This window comes from Henckelia pumila, chromosome 4 (genome assembly GCF_033568475.1).
Source record: "Henckelia pumila isolate YLH828 chromosome 4, ASM3356847v2, whole genome shotgun sequence".
In the NCBI taxonomy this organism is placed as follows: Eukaryota; Viridiplantae; Streptophyta; class Magnoliopsida; order Lamiales; family Gesneriaceae; genus Henckelia; species Henckelia pumila.
Genome location: NC_133123.1, coordinates 29,692,923 through 29,720,729, shown reverse-complemented (window position 1 = coordinate 29,720,729; position 27,807 = coordinate 29,692,923). Strand labels below are relative to the sequence as shown.

The window sequence follows — 27,807 nt, the reverse complement described above, 5'->3', positions numbered from 1 at the left end:
ATGTGATATGGGTGTGTTGATGTATTTTTTTTATTTATTATTTTATATTAAAACTTGACTATATTTGAATTGATTTATTTCAACATCTTTATATTATTTAATTAACATATATATATATATATATATATATTAATAACTTTTCCAAATCTAATATTTGTATATATTTAAATATGAACTCATGATATAATTTTTTACTTCAATAGGTCCTTACACGAATTAAAATATATAAGATTTTTTTAAAAAAATATATGTTTATTCAGTATACAAACAAATAAAAATCAAGAATTTGGTATTTCAATATTTTAAGAAACTGAATAGTATTTAATTAAGATTTTTGTGAATTTTTTTAAAAAATATTTGTGGAAAAAATATATTCACTTTATCTACAATAAAATTAAAAACAAAGTATTTTGATATTTCAATTTTTTTGAAAACTGAATTTTTATATAATATGCACACATTTTTTCAATTTTGATCTTATCATGATAATCGATTTTACATATAAATATTGATCACTTTATCTACAAAAAAATAAATAAACAAAGTATTTAAGTATTTCAATCTTTTTAAAAACTGAATCCTTATCTAATATGCACACAATTTGTCAATTTTGACCTTATCATAATAATCTATTTTACATATAATATAATATTGATTTACGTTTATGTCCTATAACTAAAGTGTTGTTTTTACTTTTATAACCTTATATATTTTTATATGATTTTACTTATAGTGTAAATAAAGGATAAGGTTGTTATTTTACAATGGTAAAACTTTGACATTTTATTCACTCTTTTATATAGATATTATATGATTTTACTTATAGTGTAAATAAAGGACAAGGTTGTTATTTCACAATGGTAAAACTTTGACCTTTTATTCACTTTTTTATATAGGTATAGGTAATTAGGTATAAATATAGATTATATATTTTATGAGATGATATCTAGTAAATAATTAAAGAATAATTTTTAGTTTATTGTTGTTTATTTAAGTCATTTAAACTTTGAATTTAAAAGTTTTACAAAGAAAATATTTAAAAGATAACATATTATATTTTAAAATATATTTATAATATTAATTAAAATAATTATATCAAAATCGAATTAACCAACCGAAATAACCGGACCAATTTAGTAGAAAACCGAACACAAAAAAACGGTTGAAATATCGGATTATATAATTCTGAAACCGAAAACCAGAAAAACCGAAGTAAAAACCGAAAATCAAACCGAATTGGCCGATTAAAACCCTTACAACCAAACTCGATTTTGTTTTTTTTTACTTATATATTTATCTGTTTGTCATTTTGGTCTTATATGTTAAGTTTTAATCAAAACTACTTTATAATTGTCAGAAAATTCACCAAATTTTGTAAAATATTAATTAGTATTTGCTTTAAAAAAAATTTGTTGGTGAAAAATATGCAGTCATTGCGTGTCAATTAAAATGATTAAGTCTGCTCATGTACATGGTACCTGCTTCAAAGATGAATCTATTCGTTTTCTTGCAGCAAATGAAATTTATGGCCGCACATGCATTAATTAATTAATTCACTCACTCCCACGATACTTTGAGAGTGGTTGGTTCGAGAACCTTCAGCTTATTTCTGACTCCATCATGAATCGTCGGCAACAGGTCTCCCATGCATGCACTGACCTGCCGATGGCGTTGGCGGCTTTGGGGGCGACGATTACGTAACGCCAAAACAAGGAGTAATGTAGCTTTCATCATCTTCATTGTAAGTTTATTATGAAGAATATATAATGATAATTTTCAAATACATTTTGTAATCCAAGTTGTAACACTCATTGTATATACAACATTTTCTTTTTATATCATCATCATTATTACTATGATTGATGTTGATCATGTGTGCGAATGTGTATATTTGATTTAATTATATTGTTCGACTAACGTATCTATTTACATATATCGAAGAAGTTGTGCAGGTGGGTGGCAATTGGCATAAGCATGTAGTCATGTAGAATGTGGTTAAACTTTATTGATTGTGGGGTATAATTTAAGAAAATTGATTTTTTCTATCCATTAACTTAGTCATTTTTTTGTGTTTTAGTCGATTAAATTTTAAAATTTTTGTTTTTGGTACATTAAGTACTTTGAATTTTTCCCCATTTTGTGTCACTCAATGATGTGAAATCTGATATGTCAATAATTTTAATGTTATGTCAGTATTTTTTTATATCATGTTAATATTTTTCAGTATCACATAAGTAATTAAATCAAAATAGTCAAAAATTTAAAACTAATGTACGCATTCCAAACTTTACAAATTTAGTGGAACAAAAAAAAAATATTTTACCTATAATTTATTATTCTAAAGTTAAATTTTAATATTATATTGAATGACAGAAATATACTACATTTTTTTTCCCTTCGAAGGTATAACGGAACCTCGAAAGTTTCATAAAAATGTGGAATTTGATACAACATTTTCTATTTTTTTTTTATAAAATAATGATTAAAGAAAAAAACAAACTCAAAATTCCAACATTCAGCATTAAATGTTTGTAATTTGGTATTCTAGCTATAATCTACACTGCAATATATATATATATATATATATATATATATATATATATATATATATATTGCAATATTAGTCCATTGTTTTGCTATTTTGTTCATATTTTTTAGGATAGTGCATGTCAACCTGACTCCAAACATATTACTATATTAGCATCTCGATCACCAACACTCTCACATAAAATGGTGTGAAATTGCGAACAATTTTACTCATCCAAGTATTACTTATTTACACATTAGGTATATAAAGTAGAATGAATTTCAAATGACACAAAGTAGATTTGAAATGCATCTTATTTAACATAAAATACTATATAAATATAAAAGAAATAAATTTAAAATGTATGGTGTTACTTCTTTAAACAACAAAACTAAATTTTACTATATTTAAAATCAATAGATTTGAAATTCTTCATCTAAGCACAACCTTAGTTGCATTTTAGATTGATTAACGTTTTGTTTTCAAATTCACGTCTCGAATTTATTATCTCAATTTGACTCAAAATTAGAACGAATAAATTGAAATCCCGTTTTACCAAAGATATATATTGTTTGCTTCAATTTCAAATCCAGTCTTCAACTTAGCTAGCTGATCATTTGAAATTCACACATACATTTCAAATCCTTACGTTCAAATTAAGACAATCATGTATTAGTGGAAATAGCACAAATTAAAGTAACAAATTTGCAAATAAAATGAAACAAAGTGATGGAGCATATTAATTACAATTGAAGCGATTGATTTAATATCCACATGGTGGGGGCATTGAAACGCAAGTCAGGGAATTGCTTTGGCTGGACTTTACCCAGGATTCATCAGGTCCAATAATTTTCCTTTATCTACTTTTTCTTCTTCTTCTTCTTCTTCTTCTTTTTTTTTTTTTTTTCTTTTTTTGTGTGTCGGCTGTGGAAAGGGGAAACGTGATAAACATTTGTACAATTGTACTGTCTCAAATTTTTTACACGTAACTCGAAGAATGCAAAATTTTATTTAAATATGTAATATTTAATTTGAAATTTTCTATTAAAAATAAAATCACAGCCTTTGGTTTATAATTTTATCACTTTGAATTTGGTCATCTATGTTATCACATTTCAAATGTAGTCTTGTAATTTTTATTTTTAAAAATTTTAGTCATTTTTTATTGTAGTTTTGTTGTGACACTAAAACACATTAGTGTCATATAATCACTTGGTTTCTGTCCGTGTCAATCGAAAAATTTTGACTAAAATTTCCAAAACAAAATAGCGGAATCAAAATGAAATTCGATAACAAATAAAACTAAAATTGCAAATTTAGAAATATATTATTTCCTATGATCACATTACATAATATGGGTAAATTATTTCTGTCTTGAGTTCGTATTGTTAGGATTTTATAAGGAAATTATGTGTTCTCTCTCAACCAAATTAGATTTTAAATTAATTTCGAGGAAAATCACATTTTTCCCCCTGTATGTTTACCTTTTAATTTTCTAATCATGGTTTTTTTATGTTGATAAAATCAATCTTACTACGTTATCATTATTTTATTTTATTTTTGTAATTTTAATCATATTTTTGACATGATTATAAGGGTGTTGATTGTCACAAATTTGCAAACAAACAATTCCAATTCAGTCATATCGAGCATTCCGATAGCAGGGCGATTATCCACATGGTGAGGGCATTGCTAGACAAGTAATTGGTACTCGATATTTCGTTTGCTAATGAATGATTTGTGATTCATCTGGTTCATTCATTTTATTGTATTTTATTATTTATTTATTTTTGGTGTGTGCAGTGTGTCGGCTCGGGAAGCTTGATAATTATTAATTAGTACGTACTAAAATTTTTGTAACAAAAAATATTTCGTATTTTGAAGCTGCGAGATTTGTTTTGATATAATATAATGCTGGATTAAATCTGAAATGTGTTTTTCTGCCCAGCTTTTTATTTTTTAACAGAAAAAGCTGAAAAATGTTTTTTAGAAGCTCTATCAAACATAACTTAAGAGTGACACAATTTTATTCTTTGTATTTGTGATAGTGCATAGCCTTAAAGAAAAAATGTTTTTTAAAAGCTATATCAAACATTACCTAAAAGTGACGCGATTTTATTCTTTGTATTTGTCATAGTGCAGAGCCTCAAAAATAGCGACGAGTGGATACAAGGAGCGGCATACGGTGTACTTCAGTGGGAGTAATGGGTGTGGGTCAAATTTTTAGGCCCTTGAGTATAGGCAAATAGCTTATTGCTTTATGGTGTTATTTAATATCTTCTTGGAGATCAGTCATGTCTCTCGCCTCTGGCGCTATTCCTAGCAAAAATCAATTTTAACTATAAAAATCTAGTGTTCTTTTTGTTAGAAAAATGAGTTATGTACTCATTTAAAGTTGATAAATAATTCGAACAAGTTATGAATGAATTTTATATCGCAAGTAAAATTCGTAAGAAAATTATTTCTCGATAGGGTGAATGAGAAATTAATTTAGTTTGAATTTTATCGATTTAAAAATTTGATGAAAAACAAGATATATAATAAGTAAACCACCCGGCCACATGGCCGAGTGATTCAAATTAGTCACACGGCCTTTTGGTCGTGTGATTGAGAAGAGTTGCACCACTTCACATGAAGTGATGTTTGGGAAGACTTATGTCTCTCCATCAAGGCTTTTCAACATTTATAAATAAGATCACTTATTTGTATTTAAAACACACCATTTTCTCTTATCTCTTGTTTAATAATTCTTCTGCAAATTTTTTAAGCTTTTACCGCTTAAGATTCGAATTACAAGACATAAAATCTTGGTTCGGATTTTCTAAACTTTTTGCACTTAGACTCGATCTTTAGAATTAAATTCGAAAGGTGTTTCGAATTTTAAGCAAAATACATAGATTTAAATTTTACAAGACATAAAATCTTGGGTTTGGATTTTTAAGTTGAACGAGTAAAATTCGAATTCTTAGCGTTCTGAACATTTCAAAGTTCATGTGACTTTAAAATTTGTAGTGCTACTATTTTAAAGTCGATAGTCGTTGTATCTTGGAAAACGTTTTGTCTAGCCGTAAGCACCGGGGCAGGACAATAATGTTTTAAGAAAAAAGAGTCAAACTCTTGTCTCGACTAATTTTCCGGTAGCCATTTTTGTTCACCCGCATATACTCAATATATCCCCAAATTACTAGTATTTTACCCAACACTTTTTTCATGACTCGCTCAATTTACAAGATCATATAGCGTAGCATCAGCGTCTTGATGTATGAGATTTATCAAGAGGTTATCTATCTCCGTACTTTTATCACCCATACATATTTAACCCAACATCCAACAAATTTGCGAATTAATTAATCCAAGTGATCAAGCATTACCATCGCAAACAAATTAGTAATTTTTTCAATTTTATAGTAAGAATATATATTAAAAAATGCATACCAAAATGAATTATAATAATTTTACCTTAAATTTCTTTATAAATTATTGCGAATCCCAAAAGCTAACAAATTTCGCAATCACTTCCCGATTGAAAAGTGTAACTGGCTTCTCAAAAAAAAAGAAAAAAAAAAGAAGAAAAGTGTAACTGTCCGTCCACATGGTTCGGGGCATCGCAAGCAAGTTGGTACTCGATCATTAATTCGTTTGGGAAAATTAGTTTTTTTATCCACTTCGATTTTGGTTCATTAATTTATTTATTTTTTACGACAAGTTCACTAAATTTTTAAAATTTGGTTTCGATACATTAACTTTTAATTTTCGATTATTTTAGTCTAACTTTTGACGTGACATCTTAAAATGCTGACATGACACTAGAAGATGATACATAACTTTGGAAAATACTAACTTATCAAGCCGTCACATAAAAAATTAGATCAAAATAGCATTAAATTAAAAGTTAATGTGTCAAAACAAACTTTGAAAAATTAATATATCAAAACAAACTTTGAAAAGTTAATGAAAAAAAAAATTAACAAGTTAATGAACATAAAAAAACATTTCTCATTTGGTTGCTCATGAACGCTTAGTTAGGTCTAATCATTTATTTATTTATTTATTATTGTTATGTGTGTCGGGTAGGAAAAACTTAAACTTGATACAGTGTTAAAAAAAAGTTGAGAAATGCTTTATAGAAACTCTCTTAAACACTAGCTACCTTAGTATAGACTATAAAATTTTAGGCGAAGACGTGCAAATTTTATTTCGTCATTATTATAATTTTGTATATAAAAATAAATCATTTTATTATTATTATTATTGAAAAATTACGAACCTATAATTTCCGGTGGTTACATAGGGTGAAATATTTCACCTTTTTTTATATAATTAGGATTTAATAGAGAAAATTATATTGTTTTCTTTGTTAATATCGTTAAAAAAAATGTTAAGGAAAAGATCCATAAATTCCTCATTATGGGAAAAAAAATGATAAAAAGCAATAGGCTTACACATTGGGTTACAAAATACGTTTAAAATTCAGAAATATCTTAAATGCATTTTTGAAAGATTTTTTTCCAAATCCAATGTAAGGATAATTTTGTAATTCCAAATGCAATTGGTTACCCAATTTGTAAATCTCATTATACATATAACATTTTGTTAAAAAGTATCACATATTTGAATCTAATAATGAAATCAAGGATTGTATATGTATGTCATACGTACACCATTATTATCTCTTTATTTCTCCTAGAAAAATAAATATAGAAACAGATCAGTAATAATTGCAAACTTGCAACTTGGTGGTTAATGACTGAATATCAAAATATGTATATATTTTCCGTTAATTTTAATTTTCCTACTCAACACATTTTGCAATTAAAAATCTTATTTTATATAAAAGAAGCTGCAAAACAACGTAATGTACCCTTATACAAGCACAGACTTAGATAAAATAATTAATAAACAGCAAACGGATGCAAGCAATTTGTTAAAAAAAAATTGAGAAAGTAATAATAATGAATAAATATATATGTTAATTTTTAACCTGGTAACCATCGGCCGCATTTATTACTGTAGCCGCATGAGCTAGCGTGTCTTGTGGGGTACATATATATGATCTCTTTATGCACTTGCCGTAGGCGTTGCAGTCGACGGCGGGTGCATTACCTTTTCGTACCGCATCATATATATATAACCTAAGGGAGTCGGTCTCCCTTGCCCTTGTGCATGTGGTTGTTCCCGACTCCATCATGTTCAACTCATCTGCGTTGAGGTATTCGGCTTTTCGGATGCTACAAAATTACAAATGCATCCGAGGAATATGAGAATCACAACAGGAATATTTATAAGCTGAAGGCAGCCCCTTAAATTCATCGATTATTTAAAAAGAAACCACAAAATCCTAGCTAGCTGTATCGTTTTTAATTTGCATTATATATTGGCCCCGTGATGATATGAATTAATATGATTGTTTAATTTATCATTGACGGGGAAATTACCACTTTTTCCTCCGAAATTTTCGTTATCGGTCACGGTATACAAATTTTTTTTATTTCGGTATACCGAATATACCGAATTAATTTTTTTTTTAAAATTTTTCACGGTATAGCGAGTTTTTATTTCGGTATATCGAGTTTTTTTTCGGTATACCGAATTTTTTTTATATCCGGTACGGTATTCGGTATAGAAATTCTCCATACCGTATCGGTATGAAATTCTCCATATCGGTATAATATGGTACGGTATACGGTATACCGTACCGTACCCAGCCCTAGGGATTACCTAGCTCTACCTGAATTGATCTCAGTAATTATGGATTTGAGAAATTTTTAATTTTTGATCTATTATGATGGGTTTGTTGGTTGAACTTGAAATCATGCATGGTTTAAAAATGAATTAGTTTTTTTTTTAAAAAAATAAATACATAAATAATGTTCAAATTTTGAAGTATATATCTTTTTTTTTGTAATCATGTTGATAATGATAAATCGTATATAATATTATATTTCATACTTTTAGTCAAAATTTTGATTATAAAAATTATAAGTTATTGTATTCTAATGATTACAAATTATTTTTAAAAAAATTATTATTTACGAAGTATTTATAAATAATAATAATAATAATAATAATAATAATTGGATTTATTTTGAAAAGTATATATGTGTGTATATATTTATGGAAAAGTTTAAAAATCGAAAATAATTTCAAGAAAATTAACAAAACCATCCATTATATTATAATAAAACCAAACACAATATACTTTATCATATCGTAATATCTATATAACAATATTTTAATTTGTTATCATTCATATATATTACTAATTATTTAGTTATCCTATCATTCAAACCAAAAGATAAATAAATAATAACTACGTCCACCTTACCTTATCTATTCCAATGGATGCATGATTAATGTCATCCACGACTCAATCGATGCTACCTTTCAGGCACTGCTCATCCATATGCCACCATCGACTGAATCGTCATCCACAGAGACAATTCAAATTATCAATTGATACCGACATGATCCAAAAGTTTATTCCTCTGAAATGTAATGTTTTATCTTTTCATCCTCTAATTTGTCTAAATTTGTTATTAATGTAGTAGCTCTGTATATTTATATCCCGTGACATATCAACATTATCCGATATCTTGTAGGCAAATCGTTCTAACAAAACAAGATTAAGCTATAAACATTAATCTCACAAAAAATAAAAATAAAAACTTTATTGCACCGAAAAATCCAAATTTGATTACTTAACCCAGCATAGGTCCAATAATAAAATAACAAATATAACTATTTTTCCATGATCCAAAAAGATACATTACCTTAATATTTGGTGCATTCATTAATTCTTGCCGGTAATATGTTATTTCCATTAATAAATGATGATAAACGGGCACATGCATGCAGCTGGTGGGCCGGCCCACTCTTTGACTCTTAAAAATATATATGATAAACCCCCCTTGAATAGGGGACCTACTGCGTCCAGGCTAGTTGATCAGTACTGATCATTTTTTTTTTATTTAATTTTTACCATGGGAAGGAAGGGATTACAATTATTTTGAATATATACTAACCAAATCTTGTAAAAAGTTTCTTGAAAATGAAATTTATATGTATATATGATTTATTATAACATGCCGAAGACTGAGCTAGCCACCATTGATTCATGAAAGTTTAGACCTTTATGATCTACGTACATACGTGGCTCATGATCTTATCGCACAATAAGAATCATATATAAATTAACACACTAGCTAGATAGCAGCTCTTCCAATAAAACAACGAAACAGATGGGGCACAAGAAACAAGCAAATCACAAAAATATAATATATGCTAGGAATTATTTAATTATATTTAATTCAATATTGATGCTGATATTAATGCTCCTGGGCGATCGCACTGATTACGTAAGTTGCATGGCCGTGGCTTGGGGGGTATGCCGGATCTCCGTATGCAACTGCCGTATCGGTCTCGGTCGCAGAAGGGTCTATTTGGATTTTGCGCTGGGGGAGTGATTGGAGTACGTCGTGCACCGGCCTGCAGGAACCTTTTGCTTATCTCCGACTCCATCAAGAACTCATCCTCGTACGGCAGCAGGTCCCCCACTCTGGCACTAGCATTCATCAGGCATTCGGATTTCTGGATCATGAGAAATATTAGCAGCGACACGACTATTAGGAGTAACTGATCATGTGTTGCATGAAGCAGCTGCTTACCACTACGCATCTTCGTTCGTCCAAAGAAGGCACGCACTGCAGGGCCAGGGACGGAAGATTAATGAATTACGGTTCACCCTTTTTATTGATGAATTAATTTGCAGGTTGGCTTCGGGTCCATTAATAATTGATTGTAATCCACGTTGTTGGGAAATAATTGAGTGGTTGGAGGTTTGAGTTGCTTTCAGCTAGCTAAATGATTCTACATATATATGCCCTCCATATTTTTATTTTAACATATATAAAAATTATTCCATTCTAATTCTAACGAAATATATATAGTTTCCATTGGCTGAGTATCTTTTTTTTTTTTTTTTTTTTACGTGGGAGAGTCCGCAACCCCTACCTTTGTTGTGCACTGGATAAACTCTCGGACTAACTCTGCCAACTACGTTAGTCAGGTAAGCCACACTAGGCAAGCCCTGTGTGACAGGCTAGTCCAAGAAAATATTGGTAGGAAAATCGAACTTCTGACCTCTGGCCAAGAGTTCAACTACTCCACCAACTTTGACATCCTTTAGGGACGGATGAATATCTATTGTGCTCATATTTGTGGTGGTTTACTCTATAATACGACATTTGCACATTTAAATGCTACTATCGTACTCTCAAGAGGATTAACTGCAAAAGGTATCTATTTAGCATTAGTTCCTTTGGATTCACGTTGATTAATCGTATTATGAAACTGTGCAAAAAGTTGAACAAATTTTACAACGTTATAATCAATAAGTGGTCATCACCTTAGCCGGTGCTCACAAAGGATCGCACAATGTATTTACTGTATCAAAACTCAAATATACATATTTATTTGTTAGCGCTTATATATCTGCACATTCCAAAACATGAGAAAATAATTGCATGGGGGAAAACTCAAATATACATATTTATTTGTTAGCGCATATATATCTGCACATTCCAAAACATGAGAAAATAATTGCATGGGGGAAAATTTAGTGTATATATAGATAAATCCAATTAGCAAAAAAAAAAAAAAAAAAAAAAATTCCAATTATGTGTCAACTAATATTTAACTTAATTGAAATTTAAAAATTAGTCTTATAGTTATTACGATTCTCCAAATGCGATTCTAATTAATAAAAAAATCAATGTTAAAATAACTCTAATAAGTTATTTATCAAACAAACTTGATTTTTAAATTTTCAGATTTGTTTCCAACTACTATCAACTTTTGATTTTTGTTTTAACTTTTTTATAATCTAAAGATTTAATCAATTTTAAAAAAACACAATCTTTTGTAAACTTTACCTTCGTAGTGTGGTATGAAGATGAAATTAATCTGGGTGTGTTTGGTTTGAGAACATGTTTTGGCAGACTGAAAGGTGATTGATCTTAAACTGGAAATATGGATTTGCAGTAAATTAATAATCAATAACTTGTGAAACAATACATTCCCAAAAGGCATTAATCAACAGAAACAAATTCATCAATCAGAGCAATTGATTTTAAGTCAATTAAACATTCGAGGAATCATAACATTATACATGGAATTAATTAAGTAATAGATCTAGGAGTTGAATTAATTATTATTTCTGACAAACCAGCGGGCGGCGCCGATCAAACCTTCCGACCACAGAGATTGTTGTAGTTGCAGGGACGATTGTCGTAGAACTTGTTGGGCCTGGGCACGCAGCTGCCGTACGTGACTTGGTCACAGAAGGGTCTCTGCGGATTTTGTGCTGGAAGGGTGAGTGGTTTCAGTGGCCGGGCCAGAAGCATTCTGCTTGTTTCTGATTCCATCATGAACTCCTCGTCTTCCGGCAAGCAGTCTCCGACGACGGTGGCGTTGCATTCGGCGGAGTGGCTCAGGCAGTCGGATTTCTTGATATTCATGCTCAGAAATAATAGGAGCGCGAGGGCTAATGCGGCGGTGGTGCGAAGGGATTTCAGCTGCTTGGCCGTGATTTTTGCCATTACGGGCGTTGACTGGATTTCTCCGGTGAGGAAGATAAAAAGTAACGAGTTAAGTAAATGGGTGGCCATTAATGTTGGCCTTGGCATTCAATAATTGAGTGAGTCCACTTTTAATGAAGGGGACCCAGACCTTTTGCAATGCTTTTTTTAAATTCTATTCTATGACCAAAATTTTATTTTATTCTTGTATTTTGAAAATATTGGATTTCAATAAGGTCAATTTGCTGAGAAATCCTCAAATGCAAACATGTTTTATTTTAAGGTTTTTAGTCATAAAATATAGTACAAAATAATACAAAATGTAGTACAAAACAATACAAGATGTAGTACTAATGTGCAGGGATTTTGTGTGAATCGCGTGATGTTCGCGCGAACATCTGATTTTTATTTTTAGATGTTCGCGCGAATATTCGGTGCACACAAAATTGCTGCACACTAGTGTGCAGTGGATCATTATTTTATTTATATATATATATATTTATTGTGGCTCAAAAATATTACACGACTTTTGAAGGTGCAAAATTTATTTTGGAATGTTCAAAATTAAATTTGAAATTTTGGAATGTATAAATATTTTTTATTTAGTAACTCTTTCCTTTTTTTAAAATCATTCTACAAATTTGTTTGACTTTTACAACATCAGGTATTCTTTGCTCATTCGTTATTTCATTTCAAATTCTAATCTTATAAATTAATAAAAATTTCATAATAAGTTTTAGATTTTCTAAATTTCAAAGAAAATAATTAAAATTACAAAGAAGAATATTCACAAAAAAACTCACCAGTTATTTCATTTATTTATTAAGAACATTTAATTTTACTAATGTGAATTATAAAGTTGGCTATTAAAAATTTATTTGCTAATTAGGAAATTAATTACTTATGTCTGCAAATTTGTTTGATTACATTATTAGTTTATATAATGACTACCAAATAACTCATGGCTTACAAATAGAGTTTAATAAAGAAAATTAACTATAGCAAATTCAGAAGTTTGAAAATCCCCAACAAAAGAATCGATGATATAAGTAAGAAAATTTAAAAATTCAAAGCGTACAGTTTCATATATTAGTTTGTTTATCGTGAGTGAAATATTAATTATTTTATTTTATTTAAGTATAGTGCAAGAATGTTTCAAATATTTTAAGGCTCTTAGCTCTCAGCTTTGTTTTTGGAAGTTTCATTCCAATAAGCCAGCTTCCGTTAAGATATAATCCTTGCTGCAATTCATAACATACAATTAATACTCTAACATATGCTAAAGAAAGTAATTAACTCACATGCATGTCTTCTATTAGTTTTGGATCAAAAAAAAATATTGCACCAAAAACACATAAATAGCTAGGCTTCTGCATGCCACTGAAGCTACATCAACAAAACAAACCAAAACAAAACAAAACAAAACAGGAACATGTACAAAGTACTGATGATCTACCTCACCATTGTAATATCATATTCGAATGTTGCGTCCGGTGAACCGTACAGGAACCAATCCATCCTGTCTTGTGTCTGCTCATGATCATATTCTCGTTCTTGTCGCAAAAGCGAATCCACCTCTTGCCAGTCCAAGTATTCCTCTCCTTCCAAGAGCTTGATCGCACGATGCATCGTTGGTCGGACATCAGGTTCCCTTAGTGTTTGCATAACAACCCAACTTTGATGCATCTAAGAACCTCTTCTTCTACCATAGAACTTAACACATGGCCTCCAAGTGAGTCATCCACCACTTCCAATGCTCTGTCTTCTCTCCAGAGCATCCTAGTCTGAACACGAATAATCACCATACATTTGTCGATATACGTACAGCCATAAACAAACGTTTGAATTCATTGCACACACCTGAGATACAATGGGAACAATATGCTTGACGTAATCGAAGCATCTCTTGCCACTCACAATATCTAGAACCACAACTCCGAAGCTATACACATCCGTCTTCATCGAAAACTTGCCGAGTGTCTGGCACTCCGGGGCGATATAACATCTGTTGAAATGTTATAAAAATGAGAAATTATTTATAAATAAAAAGGGACCGAACAGGAAAATGGATCCCTCGCTTATACCTTGTCCCAACTGTAGTTATGGTTTTGGACTCATTGCGATATTCTTCCAAAGTTTTTGCATAGCCAAAACCTGATATTTTAGGATTCATATTGATGTCCAGTAAAATATTTGTTCCTGTCAGATCTCCGTGTATTATACTCATTCCTGAATCTTGATGAAGATAAGCAACTCCTCTGGCAATCCCCATTATAATTTTGAAACGTTGTGGCCATTGAACGCAGTGAAATTTCCCATCTTTAACGTGTAAGATCAGTTGGTAAATCTCAGTGCTGATTACGAATAAAAGTGCAAAAAAAAAACGAAAGAGAAGGGCACTGACCGAATATCATGCCACCTACACTGTTGTTTTCCATGAATTCATGTACAAGTAACATACTTTCTTCGTCAATGCAGTACCCCAGAAGTTTAATGATGTTTCGGTGCCGAAGTCTATGATCCATAAAAATCTCATTAATGAACTGCCTCAGTACCCCAGTCTGGCTGGCAACAGAAAGTCTTCTAACAGCAACTGTCTGTCCCGATGGAAATACAGCCTATGCAAAAACAGAGTTTAGGTAGATGTGTGGGATATTTTTAGTCCATCTCCGAGTCATTTATTTTTTAAGGTGAAAATCGATAAAATGGTCAATCTCAAGAAACTCACCTTATAAACAGAGCTAAAATTTGTCCCTCGTCCAACCTTATGTGAAGATGAGAAATCATCAGTGGCAGATGCAATCATGGCCCAGTCAAATTCAGGCAAGTTTATGCCTAATTTATAAATTTCTGCAAGATAATATCTTTCAATGTAAGCCCATTATGAAAATATGTGTGTCAGGTTTGGCGTTCATAACTGATTGAGTGCTCTTGAGCTTGAACGCATTCAGGCTCAGGTACGTGGTGTGAGTTTTTTGTTCATTGTTAGTACCTGATAATATTCTGTCTTCATTTGTCCTCAATGGCTTATGTTTTTTCCATAAGCCATCCCAAGGCCGAATCCGTGACAGCTTGTTAGATGGGGCGGCTTTCCTTTCTTCTTTTATCCAAGATGGAGGAATCTCATAATCGCTTCCACTCATGTAAGTTTGTTCTGTTGGTGGAGATGTAGAAGAAGGCTCCTTCAGTAGGGGCGATTCTAGGATATCTTGCTGCTCAAGGGCATGCTCAAGTTGTAGCACAACTTGAGTCATCTTTGGCCTTTTCTTTGGTTCTTCATCTAAGCATCTCTCAGCAATCTCTACAAACACTTTCAGGCTATTTGGTGAAATTTCTTGTCTCAGATTCGAATCCACAATCAGTTCAACTTCTCCTTCTCTAATTTTGCCTCGAGCCCACTTAGTCAGAATTCGCTCATCCTCAGGAACCCTTTGATCAAGTACTGGTCTTCCACACAATACTTCCAGCAACACCACACCAAAGGCGTATGTGTCACTTTTCCTAGTTAATTTTCCCGAGCTAGTATAGATTGGATCGAGGTACCCAAACGTTCCCTTTATGCTCACATGGCTTTGCAAGTTTCTCAAGTTTTCATGTTTTACCAAGCCGAAATCTGAAACCTTAGCCGTAAAATTTTCATCCAGCAGGATGTTTGAAACCTTGACATCGCGATGTATGATTCCGTGACCTGTGTGAAGATAGTCTAGTCCTCGACCAGCCCCAATGCAGATGTTAAGACGTTGCTTCCATGTAAGAGAACCACAGCTAATACCTTTTTTGACAAGTTTGTAAAGGTGATCCCCCAGTGTTCCACTGGCCATGTACTCATAAACCAGAATCATTTCCCTTTGCTCGGTGCAATAACCAATCAAAGAGACTATATTATTATGTCGCAGCTCGGAAAGTGTTTCAATCTCTGCCAAAAACTCGTGTGCCCCTTGCCTCGAATCAAACTTTAGCCGCTTTACTGCAACAATCTCATTCCCGTTATCAATGAGGCCTTTAAAAACATTACCAAAACCACCTTTACCAATGATAAGATTATAGCTAAAATTTTGGTGGCTAATTGTTTCTCAGATAGTGTAAATCGACGACAGAAACGTTCAGCCCTGGCTGATGGTTTGATTTCCTCCTCTGTACAACCATCTTCCCAAATTTCTCGGAGCTTGTAAACAATTATGTCTGCTAGAACAATTATACTCATTGAAATAGTCACAACGGCATATTTATGATCAAGAACTCGGCGTAAAATTTGGACAGTGCTGGATGGTGAATCCAAAGCAAGAGACGGCGGATTTGGACTGGCAAGACTATTGTCAAGGTTGCTCAGCTTTAGCATTTCAAATCCGGTGAAAGGATCATATCCATCTACAGATTCACCGTACGATTGCAAAGAAACTAAAATATTACGTTTAACGCCTTGTTTGCGTCCCTTCAACGTCACCATGTAGTCTTTGTACAAGATGGCATTATTGGTATCTCTTTCACTAACCAAATCTACAGTCACCTCATCAATCAGGACTTGGAAACTCACAGAACCTGTCTCTTGCACTAACTTAAGCCCTGAATTTGAGAAATAAAGCCTAATCAAGTATCTAAATCCCACATCCACTGGTATTTCCCAGGTAATATTATTGATCTGGTTGGCTTTTACTCTGGGAACAGTTCCCCACATCCCAAAAATATCAGCAATATCATCACCCGATGAAACAGAACCAGGCCGTTTGATGTTCACTCGACGTACGATTTCAAGGGCGGTGCTATTATCTACATAGATATGTTGAGACTTACGTCCGATCACTTGGGCACCAATATGTCCATGAGCATGAAAATAAGAATGGCCTAAAGGTACTGTGAAAATCTCAATACCATTCAAGAAAGCATAAGTATCATCCCCTGAGAGACTAGTTGCAGGAGTAAAAACTATATGCAATGGTTGATTTTCTTCCACATTTATACAAAACTCTTTAATCACAGAAGTCAAGCCAAGAGCATCAGCAGTTAGCGAAGCACTGAAGTTGGTGAGCAGGGTAAAAGGGCCAGCCTCAACAGTGAACAAGTCCTTGTACTTTTGAAAACCTTTATACGAAATGGGATTGAAATGAAGGCGGATAAATTTCTCACCTGGGCTGACAAGAAATACGTAGGAGAATCCTGAAGGAGATACTCTAGCAGAAACAGAAACCGCTTAACACTTGAGATGATAGACTTGCCTTTGATTTGTACCGAGGAAGCAAGCATTGGGTCTGTATCTCCGAGCCATTGCCTGCCACTGTGTGCCGCCCAAGTCCCAACAGGCCCGCAAGTAATGGAAACGTCGTCGGGGAGGTAAGCTGGATCATGGAAACAAACAGTGAATTTGATGAAATAGCATACACATAACATGAAGGAGATTGAAGAAATGGGAAAAAATGGTGATCCATTTTGAATTGAATTGTAATTCAGAATGATGGAAGAATCTTGGAATGAAATATCAACTTTGCGCGTCTCAAGTCCACTCCTGAGTCTTCCTTCTCCTCAGGATAATAAATGAGAAATTAAGACTTGTTTTCCATGTTTTCGCTTCCTCGTTATTTCCTGTATTTCTACTTCATCTCGAAGTTTCATAGTGTATTTGCATGTTACCTAATACTCCGTTCATTCCGTTCCGATTTTATAGATTTTTTTTTTTTCATTTTTCCCAAATTTATAATCACGTTTTTTTGGGGACAAAATGAAAAGTTTGTATATAATTTTTAGTAATATTTTTTATATTTTGAAAATTATGAAATAATTTTTTTAATACATTATAATTTATAGATGGATAAAATGAAAAGTTTGTATATAATTTACTTTTTTAAAAATGTTTTTAAATTTGTGTAGCAAAAAAATAGGATTATATAATCGAAACAGAAAGAGTAATACGCTACTACTTTAGAATTTAATAACAGATATAAGCCCATAGGGGCATTGGCGAGTTGATAAGGCCTGAGCTAACGTGGAAAGAAATTTCTAAGCGTTGCGGGTTCGATCCTCGTGTGGAGCATATTCCTCATTGAAATATTTGGGGGTATGCTCTGGGGGTTGAACCATGTTGTTCCCTCCCTCAGGTCTCTGCCTACTCGTGCACATCCCTCGGTTTAACCCCCGCATGAGCCAATGGGCCTCTGACTCATGTGGAATGGAATCCCCTTCAGATCAACCCTTTTAAAATAATAGATATAAAATCAACGAAAAATTAAAGTAAAATATTTAATAATGGATATAAATTCAATTGAAAAATTAATGTACTCGACGTATCTATTCCTAAATGAGAGGATGTTATAATAATTTTTTTTATACTTTTATGTGAATTCTCAAAATTACCCTCCACCTAATAAAACAATTTTTAAAAATCAAATGTGATAATCAGATTTTGAAAAATAACTTTCACTATGTGTTTAACTGTTTGAGATTTTTTTAAAAAAAATAATAATAATAACAATTATTACATATATTTTATCTTCTAAAATGATAATTTAATAATACATAAATTAGCAAACACGCACATTGTGTGTGCAAGTCGCTAGTGTTAATAAATTTCGATCAATAGATTAAACTTTAGGACATTGTCAATCCCAACACTAATTAGATTAATTTTAATGTATTATATAAAAAAACCATAACACGTAAAAACGGCACCTTTCTTTTCATTATTAATTCCGGCCGAGATTTAAACCTTTCGATTTATTTTATTTTTTCTTTATTTTATAATTAAACTTACTTTTTTACGATTCATGTATGTACCTTTTATTTGAAAACTAGTTTAAAATTTATAACTAGTAAAGGAGGTTTAAAGTATATCATATTCTACTGTTACGAATGAATATTCTTTAGAACAGAATCTGAGAACTAGTCGATCAAAGATACTATCAGCAAATATTTGGTTTTCAAATCAAATTAATAAATTATGATATAAGAAAATGCTAATTACAAAAGAGCCAATCATAATTATTGCATTTCGATTGCACAAAATGATGATAATAATGATATAGTTAGCTAAATAATACGAATAAAAATTCATGTATAAAGTTGCTTCCGTAGCATAGTGGTAGTGCGTTCGCTTCGTAAGCGAAAGGTCGCGAGTTCGATCCTCGCCGGGAGCTTCACGAAATATCAATTATCTGATTTTTGGGCTTCCTCTTTCTTATCTCATAACAAATCCAATGGATCCATTATTTTCGTAGCTCATGAGTAATGGGCTTTATCTTTGTTATCGTAACTGGGCCTACGGATCCATTATTTATTTATTTTGTAGCCCATATGGGTACAAACCACATCTGATCATGCAATATGCATTATAAACTTGGCAGCTCGCACACTGAATTTCGAGTAACGTAAAATCCTCAAAAATTTTGTTAGATGGATATTTTATTTGAATTAATTTGTGAAAATATATTTATTTTTATGTTAAAATTATTATTTTTTATTGTATAACTGGGTCGGATCGACGAGTCTGATCACAAATATAACTTGAGCTTGAAAATAACTTTCATTATATATGTATTTTCTTCAATTAAATATATTTAATTAATAACAACACTTTCGAAACTCAAAAATTTTAATAGTTTCGGCTCGGACAAATTCAACTCAAACTATTTAAACATGTTTGATAATTGAGTCAAAAATAATGCTTGAAATATATTTAGTATAATATATTATTATAAATAAAATATTAAAGTTAAACGAGCACTCACGAACTACTGAACAAAATGATTTAGATTGAAAAAAAAAATCAAACATGCTCGAGTTTGGCTTGAATTCAATAATTTCAAATACGAATCATATATTTTTTAAATCGACTCAAAAATCTAACAGAACCAGCTCAAAAATAGAAGAATGTGTCTAGAAATATAAGTTCATTTTCTTCCCATGTGCTCAATTCTTGAGGGCACGCGAAAATGTATCTATTCTAAATATCGTATGATTGAAAATTCAAATGTCCACCATGTGGAAAATACTAGATTGTTGAAGCCCTGTTTCACATTTATTAGAATTTGTGATTAGCTTAGGAAATTTAATTTCACATTAATATTCTCTCTACTTAAAGCCAATTCGTAAACTGTTGGTTTTATATTTTACTGTTAAAGATAGCTAAAGCTAGATTGTTGAGTTACTTGTTAGCATATAGTTAGCTGTTAAATAGCAGTTAAAACTTCTCATTACTTGTATATATAAAGCAATGTATTCACAAACAAAATTAAGTTTTTCCTATCAATACAATGCATCAATTTTCTCCTAATTAGCATATCTTCTTCGAGCTCGGTTCATCTCTATCAATGGCGGAATTTGTGATGAAATACAGATTTAACATTTACAAAGTGAAATTAAATTCATGAGAAAGCAAGAGATCTAGATAAAGGAATAAGCATTCCGAAACGAATCATAAATTTACAATCATAAAACAATCATATTCAAACTTGTATTGTCATGATCTTATATTATTATTAATTATCACGCACACGCAATATCATGCATACACATACACGCTTCTAAATATTAATTAGACCTTGAAGGAAATTCAAACTCGATTATAAAAAAAATCAAGTTTGATAATTAATGGAAAAACTACAATTTTGGTCAAATATAGTTCCACCTTTTTTATTATTTTGGTAGTCTATATTATCAAATTTTAGTTTTATTTATTGAAATTTTTGTCAATTTTTCTACATAGCATTGACGTGATTCTAGCATGACAAATTCATGTGCAATGCCATACACACTCTTTTAAAAAATATATTAAAATTGTCAAAAATTGAAAGATGCTATACAACCATTGATGTTTTTCTTGAAAGAGTTCAAACATATTTGAGTTTATTTGGATTCAATAACTTCGAATACACATCAAATATTTTTTAAATTGCTTATGCGAAAGATCGTAAGATTGAAAATTATGTACACCATGTGGAAAATACATATAATATTGTAGAAGTCTTGTTTCACATTTATTAGAATTTGTGATTAGCTTAGGAAATTTATTTTCACGTTAATATTATCATCTTTACAAGACTATAATCTATTATAATTATTCAATGTAAGTACGTAACAATTATGTAAATATATTAGCAATTCTTAAATAAGTTTTTTAAGTCAATTCTTACACTGCTGGTTTAATATTTTACAAAGTGAAATTAAATTTCGAAAGAAAGCAAGCAAGAGATTTGGTCCTATATGTTTTCTTTTTATGATCATTTTTGTAATCAGTGTCATCCAAATTTTAATTTTAATCTGTTTTCTTTTAGTATTTTATTTTTTTTAATTTCATATTTTTTTTCATATACGGCTAGTTGATGCTAATATGACACCATCGTATGCAGTATCACACCATCAAAATATCCTTGAAGATTGCTATTTAGTATGCATAGTTTGAAGTCCAAAATCTTTGTGCTTCTTTAAAAAAAAAAAATGCATAGTCTGAAGTCCAAAAAGATTTTAAACCTTTCGATTATTTTATTTTTTTCTTTATTTTATAATTAAACTTTACATTTTTTACGGTTATTGTAAGAACATTTTATTTGAAAACTAGTATAAAATTTATAATTAGTAAATGAGGTTTAAAGAATATCATATTCTACTACTAGGAATGAATTTTTTTTTAGAACAAAATCTGAGAACTAGTCGGGCAAAAGTACCATCAGCAAATAGTTGGTTTTCAAATCAAATTTTTATGATATAAGAAAATGCTAATTACAAAATATTAAATCATAATTAAATTATTTCCTTTCGATTGTTACAAAAAATGATAATAATGATTATGTAGAGTTTTATTTAGCACAACATTTTACAAAGTTTGATTACGTTAAATTTAAATATCGCTTCAAAAATAAGGTTGCTTCCGTAGCATAGTGGTAGTGCGTTCGCTTCGTAAGCGAAAGGTCGCGAGTTCGATCCTCGCCGGGAGCTTTCAAAACTTTTTACATATTTTGGGCTTCCACTTTGTTATCATAACTTAGCCAATGGATCCATTATTTTCGTAGAACATGGGCTTGCTCTTCGCTATCGTAACTGGGCCTATGGGTCCATTATTTATTTGTTTTCGCAGTTCAAATCGGTACTAAAACCCATCTGAATTCTGAATCTCTGATCCATGCATCCTAAACTTGGCAAACTGAATTTGGAGCGACCCTTTAAGCATTTTACAAACGTAAAATCCTCACAAAAAATGGATATTTTATTTGATTTAATTTAAAAAAATTTATTATTCTTTATGTCAAAAATAATATTTTTTATTATACATCTGAGTCTGGTCGATCAGTCTCACAAATATAAATACATGAACTTGAAAATAAATTCCATTATATATTCCATTCAATTAAATATTTTTAATTAATAATAAAACAATTCGGAACTCAAAAGTTTTAACAGTTTTGGCTCGAGTTGGGACGAGCTCAACTCACACTATTTAACATGTTTGATAATTTAGTAGAAAATAATGCTCGAAATATAGTATAATAAATTATTATGTTATTTTAATAAAATATTAAAGTTCACGAACACCTTACGAAGCTATTGAAAAAAATAATTTGGATTGAAAAATATTTCAAACATGTTCGAATTGTCTTGCAAATACGCCGCTCAAGAAGCTCAAGAACCAGCTAGCTCAAAAAATTGAAGAATGTGTCTAGAAATATAAGTCCATTTTCTCCCCATGTGGTCAATTCTTGAGGGCAGACGAAAATGTAGCATTCAGACTAAAGATATATCGTAAGATAGCATTCAAGGTGTAGTTAATAGGGATATATTAGTAAAGAAATGTAAAAACATATTACTAAATATGGTATATGACTATATATTTGGGACAAACAAAAAAGAAAACATGGACAATATAATTGGAACGAAGGGAGTATTAATTAGATAAGATATTAATTAAAGGAAATTCAAACTCGATTATGAAGAAAAATCATGTTTGATCATATAATGGAAAAACTACAATTTAATTGGTCAAATATGGTTCACGTACCTTCTTTATTATTTTGGTCGTTTATATTATCAAATTTCAGTTTTAGTTCATATTTTTTATTTTTTTTGAAATTTACATCAATTTTTCCACATAGCATTGATGTGATTCTAACATGACAAATTCATGTGCAATGCCACACAACTGAAAAAATCGAAAACTGAAATATGTTAGACAAAAATTGATTTTTTTTCTTGAAAGAGTTCAAACATGTTTGAGTTCATTTGGATCAATAATTTCAAACACGCATCAGATAATTTTTAAATCGCCTCGAAATCCCTCGATTCGTTTGCACCCTAAGTGAACCATGGTAAAAGATTCAGCAGTGAAGGGGGTAGTTAATTTCCTCTAAATGTAAAAAATTAAATAAATCCATGACCATGTCAAGAAATATATATAATTACGTTCATCTTCTTCCCGTACGTATGGTCCTTTCTTGACGGCACGAGAATATGTATCTATGCGAAAGATCGTAAGATGAAAAATTATGTACACCATGTGAAAAATAGGTAAAATATTGTAGCTAGAAGTCCTGTTTCACATTTATTAGAATTTGTGATTAACTTACGAAATTTATTTTCACATTAATATTGTTATTTCTTTACAAGACTATAATGTATTAATTATTCAGTGTAAATATGTAACAATTATGTAAATATATTAGCGATTCGTATAACAAGTTTATAAGTCAATTCGTAGACCGCTGCAGGTTTAATATTTCACAAAATGAAATTAAATTTTCGAATTAAAGAAAGCAAGAAATTTGGTCCCACGTACATGTTTCCTTCTTATGATCATTTTTGTCATGAGTGTCATTCAAATTTAAATTTTAGTCTATTATCTTTTCTTATTTTATTTTTTTTCAATTTAATTGATGCCGAAATGACACCGTTGTATGCACTATCACACCAGCAAAATATTCTTAATGATGGCAATTTAGTGCTATATATGAATAGTTTGAAGTCCAAAATCTTTGTGTTTCTAAAAAAAAAAAAAAAAAAAAAGCGTATAAATGGTTATATTCTAAAGCTCTTTGTGAAAAGTAATTATTATTCTCGTAGCAGGCTGGGGATGGAAAAACAAAGCAAGAAACTCACTCAACCCTAAAGTAAATTGGCTTATTAGGCTGACTGAATATAACAGACAGAGACCCCCCGAGACCCAACATTAACAGTAGCAGCTAGCCATGGGGACCCTTCTACCAGACCAGAACCCCCTTTTGCATGTGGTCCCATATATCCATCCCATGCATGTATACGTATAATATATATATATATATATATATATATATATATATATATAATTTCGATAACATGGGCAACTACGCGAAGAACAGCTAACGTGACAATCACTTCTTGGATATACAAGGTGTCACGTTAGCTGTTGCTCACATAATTGACCATGATTGTTGCTCATGTGATCAAAACTATATGCATATATATATATATATATACAAGTTTACACACACTCACACAGTACTCCAAATGAATAAACCAAACCCTAATTAACTTTGTACCCCTTCACCGATCTTTTTCACCTTTTTTTCTTAATTTGGACCACACGTTAGCTATCTTTTCCAGTTTTCTTTCATGCCACGGGTCCTTCAACATTACGCTTATTATTATTATTATTTTTTTTCCTGCGTGTTAATTACTTCCTTGGATCTTGCGTAAAAGTTGACATTTCCACGCCTATCTTATCCGCACAAGAAACAAATTAAAACCCTTTTTCATTTTCTTCTTCTACTCCTCATGTTGCAAATATATATATATATGATCAATATCAAATGAAATATTTATATAAGTAAGGATAAGGAGATATATATATATATATATGTGTGTGTGTGAAGGGTTACTAGGGTTTTTTTGTTTCGATTCCGAAAGTCCCGGATGGATGAAAATGTTGGACAATTATATATTGTATCATATACAGTACCATAAATCAAATATTAATTCAACAATATTATATATACTGCAGGAGCTAGCCTGTAAAAGGCAGCTTAATTATAACAGGCTTGAAATTCAAGTCTTTTAGAAATTAAATATAATCACAACATGATAATTTGTCATTTGTAAACCATATAATTCAATGTGAACACCAGTGTACGTAACACATTACAATTATAATATTTTCATCAGCTGTGAACAAGCTTTATATATTCATCAAGTATAAAAGAAGTATAAATGTATCGAGTGGTTCGAAGTACGTACCTCTCCGGCCCAGAACGATGAATTCGAATCGAATCTTTACTTTAAATCAAGAAAAGCTTTATAATTCACCAGCGCTATTAATGTTTCTGTGAAGGGAGAAGATTTGCGGTTACAGTACTACTCATGAAATGAGGTGACCTTACTGGTTGAGCAGTACTATATATGGGAGTCATCAACAGTTGAAGTCATGATCTAGGAGAAACCGAAAACTAACTGCGAAGCTAGCCTGAAAATTAATTCAGTTGTTTCGGGACGAATTCTGAATTCGAACAAGGGAAATGATCATGAGATTCTTGTAACATTGCACTCGACGTTCCAGATTGATACACCAGAATCTGATGAGAATTACCTGCGGCCATTATTGGCATCTGCAGGCTGATATTGTGCAAATCTTGCCGTGCTTGATCCGACGGTTGAGATAGAGTTAAATGGGAATTAGGATCCCATCTGAAAACTTGGTTATTATACGCATTATTACTATCAAGAAAAACCGGCAACGAAGAAGAAGAAGAAGGATTAATAATCATATTTGGTCTAGAAACATTAACAAATGCACCCAGCTGGTTTTCGAAGTAATTGAATGATTGCCTTTCCTGATGATTTCTTGGCCAACTCCCATCTCTATGATATTCACTTTTCCCACCTGGGAAATCCTTAGATTTCCCCAAGAAAACATCAGCCTTGGAATATTTCATCGAATCGTCCCAATTCACCGCGCTGCCACCGATCTTCAATCTGCCTTCTTTGCTAGATTCATGAGAGCCTGATCCAAATTCAAGATCAAAAGCTGGTGCAAGATTATTATGTTGATGAAGATTTTGGCCAAAGCCGCTTCCGTCGACTGGGAACCGGAGCGGTGGCAACTCATCGATCTCATGTTTGGCAACATTAAGCAACCAGTCAACCACCTTGCTTGGTTGGTTTAGCCCTAACCTGTCCTGAAGATCATACAACTGTATCGCTGTCGGAACCGACAACCGCACTCTCCTGTCTCGCAATCCTCTCACGGTACACACTTTGCTGTGTCTATCTTTACCTCCAAATGCTCTAGAAACCCGCACGATCCGGGGATCCTTAAACCTAGACCATGAAGACGATGATGTTGTCGAATTCGATGACCCGGCCATACAAGTAGTAGTACTTGTGTTGAAATCTTCTTCTTCTTCTTCTTCTTCCTCCTCCTCCCTTACGTCTCTCATCTGATAACCTTTATAAGGAAATCTTGAAAAACCCTCCTTTCGTACTGCAGAAATTAATCTTCCCAAATTATATATATATGTATATTGATGATGAAAAAGCTGGTTTAAATACTATATGATCAATATATATATAATGAATAAAAGAATTAATCTTTTTTCCATGATACATATATAAGTATAACATATGTGGAACTGCAAATTAAATGATGTGAGATTCAAACACTTACATACAAGAAAATGGAATATTTACGGATCGGAGAACCTAATCAGCAAGCATTTCTTGATTAAGAAATCAGCCTGGAAACGTGTGCTTCGAAGAGGGAGCATATTTGCAACTGTGTATTTATATATATTATTATTATTATATTATATATAATCAATTTGCTCTGTGGGAGGAGCAAAGAAGATGCTCGGCCTGAGCCGACCAATATTGTCCATTGGAAAGAATAAAAGAATGGTGCAGAGGTGGCCACGCGTAGTACATTAGATATGAAATCATGCCTTACTCAAAATAAGTTGGTGTAACAGCTCAAGCGTTATAGTTTGATATATATCAATTAGAAAGGATTATTATTATATTTGAACGTATTTTAAAAAATAGTTATTTTATGAAACGATCTCATGATCATGAGGAGCTCCATATATATTTAAAAAAATTAATATTTTTTGACATACATAAAAAAAATAATATCATGGGTGAATAAAATATTATATTTGTCTAATAAAATTGATTCATAAGATTGTTTCGTTTATTTTAAATACCTACAAATAGTGAAGAAATCGTCTGTCACATTAATTATCTATGTATTATATATGGTGGACTTTTAATTAATTAGTCGTTAATCTTTGGTTCAACTTTTGTCGATGTTATCTATGTGTGAAGCTAAGGGTTTTAATTAATGAAAAAAGTTTTCTTCCCATATCTGTAGCCTAGGGAATTAGTTATACAGATAAATGTAATTTAATAATAGGGCCCAAGGGATACCCATGTTTGTTAAAGGGAGCGGACCTAGTCTAGGCTAGTTTCGAACCATTAGCCACACGCGCGCGTGCCGCCGCCGTCCGTCCGTCATCGAAGGGATGCAACCGTCTGAGGTAGCCGTCCAACATCTATAAATAGATGGCCCCTGCATTCATTTCAACTCGCTCATTCAGATTTCCTTTCTTCTCTGCTACTCAAAGTTGGGAAGCGTTTTATCTTGGGAGACACTTTGCACAATCCCGTTAGCACCTAGGCGGGGCAAAATTTTTCTTAAAGAAAAAGAGTTCAACTCTTGGCTCGCTTTTGATCGTGTGGTGGAAATTGTGCCTACAAGTTTAA

At 31.5% G+C, this 27,807-nt stretch overlaps 1 protein-coding gene, 2 non-coding genes and 1 pseudogene across 4 annotated transcripts; 2 read left to right on the top strand and 2 right to left on the bottom strand.

The window, feature by feature from the left end:
• Positions 1–13,344: 13,344 nt before the first annotated feature.
• LOC140864838 (putative receptor-like protein kinase At5g39000) lies at positions 13,345–17,582 on the bottom strand (annotated as a pseudogene).
• Positions 17,583–19,154: 1,572 nt separating this feature from the next.
• On the top strand, positions 19,155–19,226 carry TRNAT-CGU (transfer RNA threonine (anticodon CGU)). The gene has a single exon. It is a non-coding gene; the product is annotated as a tRNA-Thr (tRNA).
• A 2,725-nt stretch (positions 19,227–21,951) lies between these two features.
• TRNAT-CGU (transfer RNA threonine (anticodon CGU)) lies at positions 21,952–22,023 on the top strand. The gene has a single exon. It is a non-coding gene; the product is annotated as a tRNA-Thr (tRNA).
• A 3,040-nt stretch (positions 22,024–25,063) lies between these two features.
• LOC140866233 (uncharacterized) lies at positions 25,064–26,976 on the bottom strand. Of its 2 annotated transcripts, none has more exons than XM_073271176.1 (2): positions 26,714–26,976; positions 25,064–26,530 (listed from the first exon to the last, which is right to left on the bottom strand). In XM_073271176.1, exon 2 carries the CDS (start codon positions 26,484–26,486, stop codon positions 25,521–25,523), a length of 966 nt encoding a protein of 321 aa, XP_073127277.1. In that variant the 5' UTR covers positions 26,487–26,530; positions 26,714–26,976; the 3' UTR covers positions 25,064–25,520. The 2 variants fall into 2 exon arrangements, with proteins under 2 accessions (XP_073127277.1, XP_073127278.1); XM_073271177.1 differs by having other exon boundaries at positions 26,718–26,976.
• Between the last annotated feature and the right edge of the window lie 831 nt (positions 26,977–27,807).